At 40.6% G+C, this 15,754-nt stretch overlaps 1 protein-coding gene across 1 annotated transcript; it reads right to left on the bottom strand.

The window, feature by feature from the left end:
• Nucleotides 1-776: 776 nt before the first annotated feature.
• On the bottom strand, nucleotides 777-3,961 carry LOC122710179 (A-kinase anchor protein 10, mitochondrial-like). Its single transcript, XM_043927817.1, is given in 3 exon segments — nucleotides 777-3,813; nucleotides 3,816-3,895; nucleotides 3,897-3,961. Coding segments are annotated over 3 exon segments (1,932 nt in total). The 5' UTR covers nucleotides 3,947-3,961; the 3' UTR covers nucleotides 777-2,011.
• Nucleotides 3,962-15,754: the final 11,793 nt, after the last annotated feature.

The raw sequence follows: 15,754 nt of genomic DNA, 5'->3' as shown, positions 1-15,754 counted from the left end.
TTTAGTAAGGGCTGAGCTTAAGCTGAAGGATTTCCTCCATTTCATTACACTGGTAGGGCTTCTCTTCTATATGAGTTCTCTGATGTCTAATTAGTGCTGTTCTATAGCAAAATAGTTTTTGACATCCATTACACTGACAGGGTTTCTCACCAGAATGTAGTTTTAGATGTTCAGTAAGGTTTGTACTTCGGCTGAAAGTTTTTCCACATTTCTTACAAACATAAGTTTTCTCTCCAGTGTGAGTTCTCTGGTGTTCAGTAAGATGTGCACTCCAATTAAAGGCCTTTCCACATTCATTACACTCATAGGGTTTTTCTCCTGTGTGGATTCTCTGATGCCAGATTAGTGATGAGCTGTGGCAAAAAACCTTCCTACATTCCTTACACTGGTAGCATTTATCCCCAGAGTGAATTTCCTGATGTTCAATAAGATGTGTGCTCTAGCTGAAGGTTTTTCCACATTTGACACATGCATATGGTTTCTTTCCATTGTGAATTCTTTGCTGTTGAATAAGGGCAGAAATACGGCTGAAAGTTTTCCCACACTCATTACAAGGACAGGGTTTTTCTCCAGTATGTATTCTCTCATGATTTTTTTTTATAATTCATATATATATATTTTAAAATCAAACACAATTAAATAGAATATGGTTTAAGTACATGAACTTGGCTTTAGAAGAATAACAGAGGTGGTACACAGTACCAAAGCCCACACACAGCCTTTCTGCTTCGTCTGTTGATGAAATGGCGTGCCTCTTGCACAGTCAGGTATTGCAGTAGAAGGAACTCTATTCATTCAAGACTTTCTCAAGGACAGAGATGATTAATAATTATATATTTATATGTGTATATATATATATATATTTTTTTTTTTTTTTTTTTTTGCAAAGTCTGAGCAAAAGCAGTAACACCTAAGAGAACGTTCTTTCCCCAACAGTCCGGGCAGCGAGGCCATGCTGGCAGCACCCACCATGGAGTGTGCTTACCGCCAGGGTGGCTCCGCTGAGGGCAGTGTGGCCCAGACCCTGAGGCCGACGGAGTGGAAGTGCAGCGAGGGGCCTCTCATGACCATGGACGAAGGAGAAAGGCCACGAGCTGCAGACTGCCGGCACAGCAAAGATGGGCAGCGGGGGTCAGAGACGAGGGCCTTTCTCCCCCACCCTTGCCCGCCCACACCCCTGCCCACCACCTGCTTTAAAGAAGTGTACAACTGGGAACAAACATTTGTTCAAGGAACCACAGGGGAAAACTGGAGTGACGGTTGTTGCAAATTCCTTTCCTTGTGTGCTATGAGGGGAAGGACATCTCTGGAGCATAGAAGTTGGAGGAGCAGGGCCTGATGCTCACAGTGCAGAGGGTGGCCCCTCCGGCAGGGGACCTGGTTTACGGGTACTGCATCCTGGGAGCAATTAAAATGTGAAAATGGCAAGTTGCCACCAAAGGGAAGGACAATGTCACCATGACTTGACCCGTGACCTCTCAGCTTCCTTCCAGATGAACGCCTCTGTGCAGGCCCTATTCCCAGGAAGGAAAGCCATCTGCCGGCACTGTGCTGCCTGGCTGGGGCCAGGCCGACTCACCTGTTTGTGTAGGAGATGGAGCAAAGCACCCCGGGCACCCACCTCATGATGCGGCAGGAGTGGGAGACCGCCACGGCAGCGCATCAAACACCAGCTCCACGCCCACCCGCCTCCCATGGCGCCTGGCCCTGCAGATCCCCGTGGGCTAAATTCTTCTGTGGATGGGTTATTGCCATTGGAAAACGATTAATCTCTAGTAGTGTAAACAGTGCCCCTTGGTCTCTCTGACTGTCACTCTGCAATCATCTGGGTGGCAGGGCATCTACGAGCCGCTCTCCATGGTGCAAGTCTGGGACTGTCCGCCCTTCTTTCCTGGGAACGACAGTGAGAAGAAATACAGTGCTGTTTTCATTGGCTGTGGTGAGGAATTCAACCAAAGGGAAAAAGTGTTCTTATTTTCCAAAAGCAGATTTCCTTGATCTCAGGTCTGAGTCATATCTTTGTGGACTTCTCTAATGGCTGATCACACTGGGCCTGCTGCATCACATCACTGACTATCATTTTAGCAGTCTTCCAAGCTAGCTCCTCCTGGGCCTCATCAGTATTTCCTTGCACCCATTTCTTCATAGCTTGAGAGAACATGGATCCTTTTGATTTCTTTACATCAGGTTCAGGCTCAGATTCTCGGATGAACTGACCCAAGTCACTAACTCTTCCAAACGTCATCTTCCCTGCATATGTCCGTTGATATAAAGATTCTGGATCCAGACTTGCAGCATCCACAATTATCGCTTCATCAAAATTTTTCAGAATCTTAACACTGGCTTTTTTCATACTGGACTGAGAGGTGGAGCTGTCGGCTGCCCCAGGGTGGGAGTCATCAGGGGGACCCATACAGCCTGGAGCCGTCAGTGAGACACTCCCTCCCAGGAACTCGTCTCCGCGAACTGAGTGGATGAGATCATTCAAGTATTTATAATACAGATTGCTGGACAAAAAGCCAGGCAAAAAGACCTTCTCCATGGTCGTCTAGGCCTGACGTAACGGAGTGGTGAAACAGTTAGGGAGTGGCCCACCTTCCTGGCAGATGCTGGATTCAATTTTCAGTCGCACAACATCGTCGAATCCAAGAGGGTGTGTGGCCTGGAGGGAGAAGTACTTGTCGTATAAGATCATGGCGTCATTCTGTGCCTCCTGTCCGTCGTACTGCCCTTTTTTGGCAGCGAGCTGAGACTGGAAGTTATCTGCTGCCAACCAGAACTGTAGGATATTCACTGCGTCCTCTTTCTCCATGTACTCTGAGAAATAAAAGAGGGCTGACTCACAGAAGAGAATGTCAGCCAGGTAAACAGTTCCACTGGTCAGCACTTCAATCTGGTATTTACGGAAATGGTGACTTCGTAGAAACTCACTAAAGTGCTCGTGCTCCATTGCACTGAAGACTATGGACTGTGCAGAAACGAAACAGTTGGGATCCACCTGCCCGTCTTCTCCACAAATCTTTGCTATGATGTCATTTCTCATTGCTTCTGTAATTGGTATCGGTTTAGCAGCATCTGGAGATATGTATTTGGTAAAAGTATTCACTGCATCTTGCTCTATACTTTTCATTAATTTTCCTGATAATTCCTTCAGTGGAGAAGATGGACTACTTCTACTGGCTACCATGAGCCTGGAGGACTCCTGGGTTTCCAGGGAGCCCCGATGAGTTCCTGTCCTGGCTGTCTCTAGGTGGAGAGAATGGGCACTGTCACTCTCCTGGGAAAGCAAGTGGTTCTGGGTGTTGCTAGTTATATTATTCAAGTCAATTCCTTCCAGATGGGCTGAGCCAGAATCCTCCAACCTCCTGTTAAGAGACTCGGTTACAAAAGCTGCTGTGGTCTCGGGCTTTTTAGATGGAGAGACAGGTTCAGCCAATGAGCTCTGCTTCACCGTGTTCAGACTGTGTGCTCTTATTCGGGACCAAGTTGTGGAGTGAAAACTTTCAGCTTCCAACCAAAACTTAACCAAATGCTCCATTCTCCGAAGTTCCATGAATTGAATGAAGTAAGGGAGGACCATGGTGTCATGCAAGACTTGCTCAAGGGTTTTTGAAAGACTTGATTTGGCCTCCTGAGTCTGGTAGTCCAGACAAGATCTGCCCAGGTCCCCAAAGTGAGCGGCCTCCATGTGGCTGGGCTGTTTCTTAAGTGTTGCAGTCCTGCTACTTGAAAAGGAGTCCATGTTGGCAGAAATGGCATTGATTGCAACGTGACTTGGTCCCGCAGCCTCCAGCAAGGCATGATTTTTAGTGCTTTGACTGACTTGACATCTGGGGTCTTCTCCTCCTCTTTGCTTTTCACTTTCCGCCGGAAGAAGGACATGGCGGGGCCGGGTCGGGGCGGAGGGCGCGGGGGACTGCCGCGGGGAGGGCCCGGCTCCCCTCATTCAGCAACCGGCCCGGACTTCCGGGTCCGCAGCAGCCGCCGCGCTAGCCAGAAAGGAGACTCGTCTTCCAGGTGTGGGCCCCGCCGCCTCCTCCAGACGCGCGGGTAGCTCCTGCCGCCATGTTACCAAGCCGCCCGCCCGGAGTCTCTCTCATGATTTTTAAGGGATGATCTATAACGGCTTTTTCACATTCATAACATTTCTCCCCAGTATGGACTTTTTGATGTTGAATAAGATTAGTACTCTGACTAAAAGCTTTTCCACATTCATTACATTCATAAGGTTTCTCTCCAGTATGAATTTTCTGATGTTGAATGAAGGCTGGGTTGTGGCTGAAGGTTTTTCCACATTCATTACATTTGTACAGTTTTTCTCCTGTGTGAATTCTCTGATGTCAGATTAGTGATGAGCTGTGGCAAAAAGCTTTCCTACACTCCTTACACTGGTAGGATTTCTCCCCAGAATGAGTTCCTTGATGTTCAATAAGATGTGTGCTCCGGCTGAAGGCTTTTCCACATTTGACACATGCATATGGTTTCTTTCCAGTGTGAATTCTTTGATGTTGGGTAAGGGTAGAAATAGAGCTGAAAGCTTTCCCACACTCATTACAAGGATAGGGTTTTTCTCCAGTATGTATTCTGTTGTGATTTTTAAGATTTACCACATAAATTACATTTATGTTTCTCTCATACAGATTTTCTCAGATTCCATTAGCACTAAGCTATGGCTTTACATTTAGGTTGTTTCCAGAATAAGTAAGGTTTGAGGTACAAATGTATCTTTTCTTATAGCAAAAATTAGTTTTCATTTGTAAGTTACCTTTAAAAAATACTGATAGAAGCAGAATTGTGTTTTAAGCTCCAAGCATTTGTGTCATAATTATAACATCTTTATCTTCTAGAAATGCTGAGTTGTTTAAAAAGATTTGAGCTGAGATTTAATATTTCCCTCAAACTGTTATATTCATGATCTTCCTCTTGAATAGCTTTTCCTTATAATTTAATTTTACTTGTGTTTACCCAACTGGTTATTGAATTCCAATTCTTCTAATGTATAGAACCATCATTTGAAGAATTTTCTAACATCATGCTGTGACACTATTTGTTTTCCTGAAGCTTTGTGCTTTGGAATTAAGGCTCTGACTTTGGATATAATATGCAGGATTAAGTAGAAGACATTATTTATTCCCTCTGGAATGTAAAGGGGAAACCAAAGCTCACTCATCAGTTATAGAAAAATATATTTTAAAAATAAACCAGTGCTGATAAAACAAAAATAACACAGTATAGGTTCAGATTAATATGGAAGTTTAAAGAAGGAGAGATTAATATAGATAAGTGTGGTAAAAGAAATCACAGCACTGAGACTAAAGTCATAGAATAATCAAAGATAAAGATACAAGGACTTCCCTGGTGGTCCAGTAGTTAAAAACTCACCTTCAGTGCCGGGGACACAGGTTCAATCCCTGGTCAGGGTACTAAGATCCCACATGCTGCAAGGCAACTAAGCCCATGTGTGACAACTACAGAGCCAGTGAGCCTCAAGTAGAGATCCTGCCTGCTGCAAACTACACAGCCTGCATGCTCTGGAGCCCACGCACCACTAGAGAGAGCCCACAACAACAAAGAGTCCATGCACCTTTGATCCTACATGCCGCAAGTAAGACCTGATGCAGCCAAAAATAATATTTTTTTAAAGATAAAGATATAAAAAGTACATGACATGACAAAGAGTCAATGATATTAATTCAAATATATGTCTTCGGAAAGCAGAGGTAAAAATAAGAAAGGAAAAATAAAATGGGATCATATAATAACAACTTCTGACAAACAGAAATACTATACAGTAGGAGACAGAAAAAATGAAGTTTCCTGTCATAGTAGCAATATGATAAATGTGTTATGTTTTAGATGAAGTGCTTGTTAATTTCATCTAACATGGATAACAGAATAAGGCTATCAAATTCAGCAAAGAAAGTATTATAAAAATGACATGGGCCTGGATTAGGATAATACATAAGAATTTAGTATGTATTCTAAAACACAAAAAGAAAAAGAAACAAAAATGTACTGACATTGATTAAGAATTTTTTGAAAATGAGGTTCATAAGTACATTTGATTTCTAACCAAGAAAGCTGGAATTAATGGTGGTGGTGCTAATAAAGGGACTAATAGTACCAGGTAATGGTGGTACAAATGATAGAAATACTGAAGAAGAAAAAAGAGGCTACTGAGAGAAAGCTGGTGATTTCACATTTACCATAAAGTGGTAAAACTTGACCATAAAGAAATAAAGTGAAGTGGGACATTCAAATAGAGACATACTCTAAGCAGGGAAGCTATGGGGAATTCAAATGAGATATGTGAGCTGAAAAAATGTATCAAGGCATTAATGACATGGGAGGACTATTTTTGAGGATATCAGAATGCATGAATTTTGGGGGATAAGAAATAAACAACAAAAATATAAACCTTAAAAGGACATGCATTTCTGCTAGGGAGGAAGTGAAACTAACAAAAAAAAAAGCACCTGGAAAGAGATTAAAACAGAAAATAATCTAGTGATGTCACACAAGCAAAGACAATATATCAAATGCAGCAGAAAGCTTGAGCCTGGGAAGGACTAAGAACAGGGTTCCATCAAGAAAGAATTCAGGATTCGGGGGTCTCTTAAAAATAACTTTAGTAGAAAACCAAAGTGCAAGTTGCTCAGTCATGTCTGACTCTTTGCAACCCCATGAACTATACAATCCATGAAATTCTCCAGGCTAAAATACTGAAGTGGGTAGCCTATTCCCTCTCCAGGAAATCTTCCCGACTCAGGAATCAGACTGGGGTCTCCTGCATTGCAGGCAGATTCTTTACCAACTGAGCTAAAAACAGATGATCAGAGTCTAAATTTGAAGATTAAAGCAGAATAGAATTGAGGCTGTTAGGCAGGAGTATGAAAAGTTTGATAATGAAAGGAGAGAATAAAATTAAAAGGTAAATAAAAAGGTATTGTTACATAAGATGTTCTTATAAAAGTAAGAAAAAATTTGAATGTCTAAAATTAGAACAGGGAGAGACTAAATTATGAAATAATCACTAAATCAAGATCCTAAAACAAACAGAAAAAAACTGAGTCTAGGGTACAAATAGAGAGACTCATTAATGAAAGAGGACTATCCCTTCCTCTGAGATCACTAAGATATGTGAGAAATGAGGCTGAATGTTGCTCCTACTAGGCAAACTCTGTTTTATACACAGATAAGAGAACGCTCTGTCCATGGGGTTCTCCAGGCAAGAATCCTGGGGTGGGCTGTCATTTCCTTCTCCAGTCCGTGGGGTTGCAAAGAGTCGGATGTGACTGAGAAGACTTCGCACGCATGCAAGAGGAGGCTCTTCACAGTGGGCACGAGCCAGCATTTCCAAGTCTACCACCTCCCCCCAACACTAAAATTGGAACCTCGTCCCACCACTGCAGTGGACAGATGAACTATTATTTACAAAGATTTCCAGCTACTTGATTGTAACTTAGTTACCTGATTCTTTCTTGGCTAAGTATTTTGTGACATTTCTCATTTTTTCCCTCTGTTATCTATTAATATGGTTCCTTCTACTTAGCTTCCCTCATAGCTCAGTTGATAAAGAATCCACCTGTGATACAGGAGACCCTGGTTTGATTCTTGGGTCAGGAAGATCTGCTGGAGAAGGGAAAGGCTACCCACTCCAGTATTCTGGCCTGGAGAATTTCATGGACTAAGTCCATGGGGTTGTGAAGAGACAGACCTGACTGAGCGACTTTCACTTTCACTTTCCTACTTAGAAGATAATATTTGATTTAAAAAGCTGATGCTAAGAATCTTGGTGAAGGATATGGGCTTGGGTGTTTATGATGGTGTTTATGATCTTAAAGTTGTGTCTTAAGTTGTCTTCAGGAACTCTGAAATATAGGAATGTTGATGCTGTTAAGGCAACATAATTAAATTATCTGTGTACAATATTTTGAAGAAAAAAGCAATTGACTCTTTCCTAATAAAGGAAATACCTTGTCTCCATGCACAAATAAAATTTAAGATCTCTGGTCCCTAAACTCAAAGACCAGCTCAGATAAGTATCTGTAAACCCTGAAAGATGATGCTGTGAAAGTGCTACACTCAATATGCCAGCAAATTTGGAAAACTCAGCAGTGGCCACAGGACTGGAAAAGGTCAGTTTTCATTCCAATCCCAAAGAAAGGCAATGACAAAGAATTCTCAAACTACCACACAATTGTACTCATCTCACACGCTAATAAAGTAATGCTTAAAAATCTCCAAGCCAGGCTTCAGCAATACATGAACTGTGAACTTCCAGATGTTCAAGCTGGTTTTAGAAAAGGCAGAAGAACCAGAGATCAAATTGCCAACATCCGCTGGATCATTGAAAAATCAAGAGAGTTCCAGAAAAATATCTACTTCTGCTTTATTGACTATGCCAAAGCCTTTCACTGTGTGGATCACAATAAACTGTGGAAAATTCTGAAAGAGATGGGCATACCAGACCACCTGACCTGCCTCTTGAGAAACCTGTATGCAGGTCAGGAAGCAACAGTTAGAACTGGACATGGAACAACAGACTGATTCCAAATAGGAAAAGACTATATATTGTCACCCTGCTTATTTAACTTCTTTGCAGAGTACATCATGCGAAATGCCAGGCTGGATGAAGCACAAGCTGGAATCAAGACTGCAGGGAGAAATATCAATAACCTCAGATATGCAGATGACACCACACTTATGGCAGAAAGTGAAAAAAACTAAAGAGCCTCTTGATGAAGGTGAAAGAGGAGAGTGAAAAAGTTGGCTTAAAGTTCAACATTCAGAAAACTAAGATCATGGCATCTGGTCCCATCACTTCATGGCAAATAGATGGAGAAACAGTGGAAACAGTGGCTGACTTTATTTTTGGGGGCTCCAAAATCACTGCAGGTGGTGATTGCAGCCATGAAATTAAAAGACGCTCACTCCTTGGAAGAAAAGTTATGACCAACCTAGACAGCATATTGAAAAGCAGAGACATTACTTTGTCAACAAAGGTCCGTCTAGTCAAGGCTATGGTTTTTCCCGTAGTCATGTACGGATGTCAGAGTTGGACTATAAAGAAAGCTGAGTGCCAAAGAATTGATGCTTTTGAATTGTGGTATTGGAGAACACTCTTGAGAGTTCCCTGGACTGCAAGGAGATACAACCAGTTCATCCTAAAGGAAATCAGTCCTGAATATTAATTGGAAGGACTGATGCTGAAGCTGAAACTCCAATACTTCGGCCACCTGATGCGAAGAGCTGATTCATATGAAAAGACCCTGATGCTGGTAAAGATTGAGGGCAGGAGGAGAAGGGGATGACAGAGGATGAGATGGTTGGATGGCATCACCGACTCAATGGACACGGGTTTGGGTGGACTTTGGGAGTTGGTGATAGACAGGGAGGCCTGGCATGCTGCGGTTCATGGGGTCACAAAGAGTCGGACACAACTGAGCGACTGAACTGAACTGAAATACCATAATCCCATACACTGATGTTTGAGGAAAAAGCCATGGTATGTGTGTGTGTGTCAAGTCACTTCTGTCATGACTTTGCAATCCCATGGACTGTAGCTTGCCAGGCTCCTCTCCACGGGATTTTCCAGGCGAGAATACTAGAATGGGTTGCTATTTCCTTCTCCAAAAGTCATGGTAATCTATAGTAACTGCAGAGTTATACTTAACCAATGAGACAAAGCTCCTAAAATCATTGTCACTTCCTTATATAGTATCTGACAATGGCCTGATTCTTCTCATTACCACAAGATAAAAGTTCCGCTGGCATGCCTTTCAATGCCACTGGTTCCTAGAACACCAAACAAATACCTGCTTACAAAGGGCGCATGCGTGCAACAACTTATGAAAGAAAGAGTAAAGCGAACAGCTCAAAGTGACAAAGTAAAGGGCTGGGGCTAGGGCTAGGAAACTGTTCAAAGAGAGTTCATGGTTCTAAAGTTTTAAATTCAAGAGTGACCAAAAGTACTTACTTGGTACCTACTATGTACCTGGTAAGAGTATACAGAAGCAATGCTGAAGTTTTCCTATTAAAAACACTGAAAGTAATTAATCTTCTATCTACTGTAAATATAAAAACATAAACTATACACAAGAGATAACAGAAAGTGTATAAATATCATAAGTAGTCATGCATAAATGGACATGGTTACAACTCTTTTGATGGCAGCAATACATGTAAAGAAATATGGATCAATCAAAAGTAAAGTGATGGTAACAGAACACAGAAAAAAACAGATGTTAGAGAGATGCAAAAAATGGGAGTCTGTTCCTATTCATATATAACCCGGAGGAGAAGAGATCAGCATCAAATATTAGCTAGATCTGTTTATCTCAGTAAGCAGGTAGAGTTTATTGTGGAACTAGAACTAATAAGATAACAATATCTAAGACCTTCACAAATTTGCACCACACAATTAACTCCCTTTAGGATAATTTCACACTTGCCAAGCAGTATCAGGTTTTGCATCCACAGATTTAACAACCATATATCAAGTAGCATTTACTATAGAAAAAAGATCTGCATATAAGTGGACCTATGCAGTCCAAATCTGCATTGTCCAAGCTGATATATGTATCAACTGATGTTGATATATATATATGTACATATTTATATACATATGTGTATAATTTTTGGACTCTCCCCCCCTTTTTTTTTTACTACTAAGTTACTCCTATGCCAATACTATACTACATTAATTACTGTTGTTTTTTACATAAGTTTATCAGGTAGATAAATTCTCTGTGAGTGTTCTTTACAGAAATTTTTGGGGAGTTTTTTGTACTTTAAGTTTCAGATGAAGTTGAAAATAAATGTGACCACTCCATTCTTAAAAATCCTGTCAGGGGAGTGGGGTTGGAGGTTAAGAATTACACAACCATCCATGATGGAATAAAAGAAAGTGGATTCACCCTCTTAGCTTAAAGAACTCAGAAACTGGACAAAAACATATAAAACAATGGTTTTAAGACACTGAATAACAGTGCAGAACCATGACACTTGAAAAATAGATCCAGTGAGCTCCACGATTGCCGCAGTCTGCATCCTGGAGGAAGACTTCAGGATAAATTCTCAGGGAGGAATATTTCAAAGAGAGTCCAGGGGTTCACTGACTTGAAGAGAAAGAGATCAGATAGTAGGGAGGCCAAAGAGTTTACAGTATTCAAAGCAGATTACTCAACAGGAATGAGCTTCACAACAACATATAAAAATAACATATGAAAAAGCAGAGTTTTTGTCAGGAATGTAAGTTGGATTAATGTTTAAAAGTCAGGAAATAAAACTCTTAATAGTTTTAAAAGGAAATACCATAAGCCATAGATATAGAAAAAAGCATCTGATAAATTTCAATATGCTTTCATGATAAGAAAGCAACAAGAAACCTCTTAGACTAGGGATAAAAAGGAATTTTTCAAATTAATAAGGGATATCTTATTAAGAGTGGCAGGTGGGCTCAGCAGTGGTGGCGCATGGGCTTAGATGCTCTGCAGCATGTAGGATCTTCCCAGATCAGGGATCAAACTTGTGTCTCCTGCATTGGCAGGCAGACCCTGACCTGTGAGCCACCAGGGAAGCCCTTTAAAAATAATAATAGTAATAATTTTATTTATTATAAGTTTTGTTTTAAATAACCCTAAGTATTTTAATGGCAACCTACTCCAGTACTCTTGCCTGGAAAATCCCATGGACGGAGAAGCCTGGTAGGCTACAGACCATGGGGTCGCAAAGAGTCGGACATGACTAAGCGACTGAAGTATTTTAAGGAACTTAACTTTGAGGAAGCATTTAACAGGAGGCTTCCTGTGTGCTGTTTTGAATCTGTCAGGAAACCTTTGGCCCTTATTAATTCCTGAATATTCAGGAATTAAGAGGAGAGGCACGCCTTTCCCGGGGCTGAGGAATCCAGGCATTTCCTTTGTTAGTTTCTCATTATGGTGGTAAGTACCCTCTTCTCTAATAGGGATCGCCTTGTGTTTTGTAAGTCTGGAATTTTAATTTTTATCTTTGCTGAGAATAACTACCTTGTAAGACAGTATATATGCCCACACCATGTTGATTAAAACACCTTTGTTCCATCAAAGCTTTGGTCCCCGTGTTTCTTTATTTCTCTCTCTCTCTCTCTCTCTCTCTCTCTATTTCTGGCTGATTCCCTGGAGCACGGAAGCTGGCTCCGTAACCCAGGGAATGTTAGCCTCTTTCCTTCTTTCACTCTCTCATCCTCGACTCCGGACCACCAGGTTCCAGTCCATTAAAGGACCAACACTTAACAGGTTAGAATAGTCTTCTATATTTGCCATTTCTGATGCTTCCTTGAAGAACCAAGTTTCCATCTGGTATTATTTCCCTTCAGTCTAAAGAAATTTATGGTATTTGGGGGTAAATTCTCTTAATTCGTTTATCTAAAATGTCATTATTTCACCTCCATTCTTTAAAGGATATTTTTGCTGGCCATTGAATTTGAGGTTGAGGTTGAAGGTTTTTGTTTGTTTTTCTACAGCATTTTAAGGATACGGACCCACTGTTGTCTTCTGGCCTCCAAAGTTTTTGATGATAAGTCACCAATCATTAAAATTGCTTTTATCACATAAAATGTGTCATTTTTCCCTCTGGCTTCCAAGATTTTATTTCTATCTTCAAGTTCTAGAGCATGTTTAGGATGTTTCTAATCATGGTTTTCTTCATTTTTTTCCTATTAGGAGTTTGCCAAGATTCTCAAATCAGTACATCATTTACCAAGCTTGGGGAAATAGCCATTATATCTTCAAATATTTAGTATGTCCCATTCTCTCCTCACTCTCCTTTTGGGACTTCATCTACATATATGTAAGGCTTTTTTTTTTTTTTTATCCTACAGGTCACAGGTTAATGTCTTGTCATCATTTTTCTCTCACTTGTTTGATCATTTCTACTGATCTATTTCAAGTCAAGACTCTGTTCCCTGTAATTACATTTGGTACATTTATCTTGTGAATTTTAAATTTCAGCCATTGTGTTTTCAGTTCTAGAATTTTATTTTGGTTTTTCTTTAGTTTCCATTTCTTCCTTGAGTCAAAAAATCTTTATTCATTTGGAGCATATTTTATTTCATTAAGCATAGTTATAATATCTATAATAATATCCTCATTTGCTATTCCAATTTCTGGGTTGGTTGTCTATTTTCTTGAAATGGGGTCACATTTGCCTAATCTGAATTTTCTTGTATTCTAGATATTGTGAGTGATTAAAGAAAGTGAAAGTGAAGTCGCTCAGTCGTGTCCAACTCTTTGGGACCCCATGCACTGTAGCCTACCAGGCTCCTCCCTCCATGGGATTCTCCAGGCAAGAACACTGGAGTGGGTTGCCATTTCCTTCTCCAGGGGATCTTCCCGACTCAGGGATCAAACCTGGGTCTCCTGCATTGCAGGCAGACACTTTAACCTCTGAACCACCAGGGAAGCTCCTATTGTGAGTGATAAATCATGGCAATTCAGGATTCTGTATATTTCTTGGAGGAGTGTTAAGCTTTTGTTTTATCAAGTAATTAACATTGTTGAACTCAAACTTTAAACTCTGTCTCTGCAGTAGCAGCACAAAAGAAAGTTCAGTTCAAAAGACAAAAAGATAGTAGTTGCGCCATACATGCATGGTTCAGGGGTCAGCCAAGACTAGGGCAGAGTTTATTCACATGATTTGAGGTCCCCCCTCTTTGTGTCTCTTTTCTGGGATTCTCCCTTTATTTTCCAGTAGCTGTGGTTGCTATCGGAGAAGGCAATGGCACCCCACTCCAGTACTCTTGCCTAGAAAATCCCATGGACGGAGGAGCCTGGTAGGCTGCAGTCCATGGGGTCTCGAAGAGTCGGAGGCGACTGAGCGACTTCACTTTCACTTTTCACTTTCACGCATTGGAGAAGGAAATGGCAACCCACTCCAGTGTTCTTGCCTGGAGAATCCCAGGGACGGGGGAGCCTGGTGGGCTGCCGTCTATGGGGTCGCACAAAGTCGGACAGGACTGAAGCGACTTAGCAGCAGCAGCAGTGGTTGCTATAAACTCAGTCTTGTGGTTTTTCATGTTTAGAAAAAAAAAAAAACTGTGTGTTTTCTCTCAAATTATCTTGCTCTGCCACATCAAATTCTATCTTAGGAGGGTATCATACTTTATTTAATTGGCAATTAACTGCTTTATCCAACTTCTCTGTGTTCTGTGATCATTATAGTACACCATAACTGTGTATCATAGAACAGATTCCTGGAAGTAGGAGTGCAGTGTATACTGTCAGATTTACATTTTAAAAGGTTGTACAAACTTGACTACGAAAAGCAGTGTATGAGATTTTTTCTTTTTTTTTGCAAACCATTTGTCTCAGCCAAAAAAATAAAATATATTTTTTTTTCCAAATGTCTAACTGGGAAAATGAAATCCTTTAAAAAAATAAAATAAAAATGAAAATCATCTCTTTACTATGCTCCTCCTCACCAGAGAGGATGCCCACACCCTTTTTCTCAGAGTATGTATTTCTGTCTTAATTCTGACTTAAATAAATAAACTGCCTGTGTGCTTTCCCATAAAAAAAGAGAGAGAGATCTTGCTTTCTACCTCTCTTGCAAACCTGATTATTTAAAATTTTTGATTTAATAGAAAATTTTCTTACTTTTTCCTCTTCTGTATGTTCATCTTTCTCTTTCCACACCTTCAGATTCTAAAAGATGTATGTCTGGAAAGCTCTTTCATCATATACATATGACTTACTTCTGCTCTCTTCAAGACTGTGTCACCACTAAGTGAGATTGAGCTTACTCCATCACCACTACCATCAAATTTTAAATTGCATTCTCTTACAACTGCATTCCCCTTCTCTGTTTTGTCCTTTGCCATACCACTTGTCACACTCTGTCATATTCTATATTTTGCTTACAGTTTGAACTGTGTGGGTCCAACTATACATGGATTTTTTCAATAAATATATACAGTACTTCACAATCCATGATTGGTTGAGTTCTTGGATATGGAGGATTTGGAGGGCCAACTATAGGACTTAAGCATTCTCAGATTTTGGTAACTGTGGCTGGTCCTGGAACCAATCCCCTGTAGGGCAACTATGTTTAGATTTATTGCCTGTCTCCCACTCTAGAATTAAGCTCTCTGAGGCCAAGATTTCTTTCCTTCTTTTTTTGTTGACTGCTATGTCCCTAAGATTTAATAATAGTGCCCAGCTTATAATATGTACATGATCAAAAGTTCATGAAGAAATAAATGTTTTAAAACTGTTAATAACTAACTCAATGGACATATGCCCTTCCTCTTCTTTATATTGAAGAAATATTTCAGGAACATTTAAAAATATTTAAAAATTTTACTTAAACAATTATTCAGATTAGTGATTCTCAAAGTGTGGTCCCCAGACCAGCAGCATCAGCATCTTCTGTAAACTTATTTAAAACGCAAATTCTCAGGCCAGATCACAAACCTACTGAGTCAGAAATTTTGTGGGTGGGGCCTGTTTCTAAAGTCTTTCTAGTTACAAGCCTTCTAGGCCACTGTGATGCATGCCCAACCAACTGTATCATTGATTTGGACTCACATCTGTGTGTCTATTTTCTTTGACTATTTGCCTCCAGTCATTTCCAAACATTATTTCCTCATTCACTGATGCTAAGTTTTTAATTCATTTTTTACTGCACAGGATGACTTTCAGCATTCATTTTTAATATTCAGGCACACTATACTCTTGACCATCCCAGGTGTGGCACTATTGTGGATTCTCCAAGA

This window comes from Cervus elaphus, chromosome 16 (assembly GCF_910594005.1).
Source record: "Cervus elaphus chromosome 16, mCerEla1.1, whole genome shotgun sequence".
In the NCBI taxonomy this organism is placed as follows: Eukaryota; Metazoa; Chordata; class Mammalia; order Artiodactyla; family Cervidae; genus Cervus; species Cervus elaphus.
This window is presented reverse-complemented; position numbering and strand designations above follow the sequence as displayed.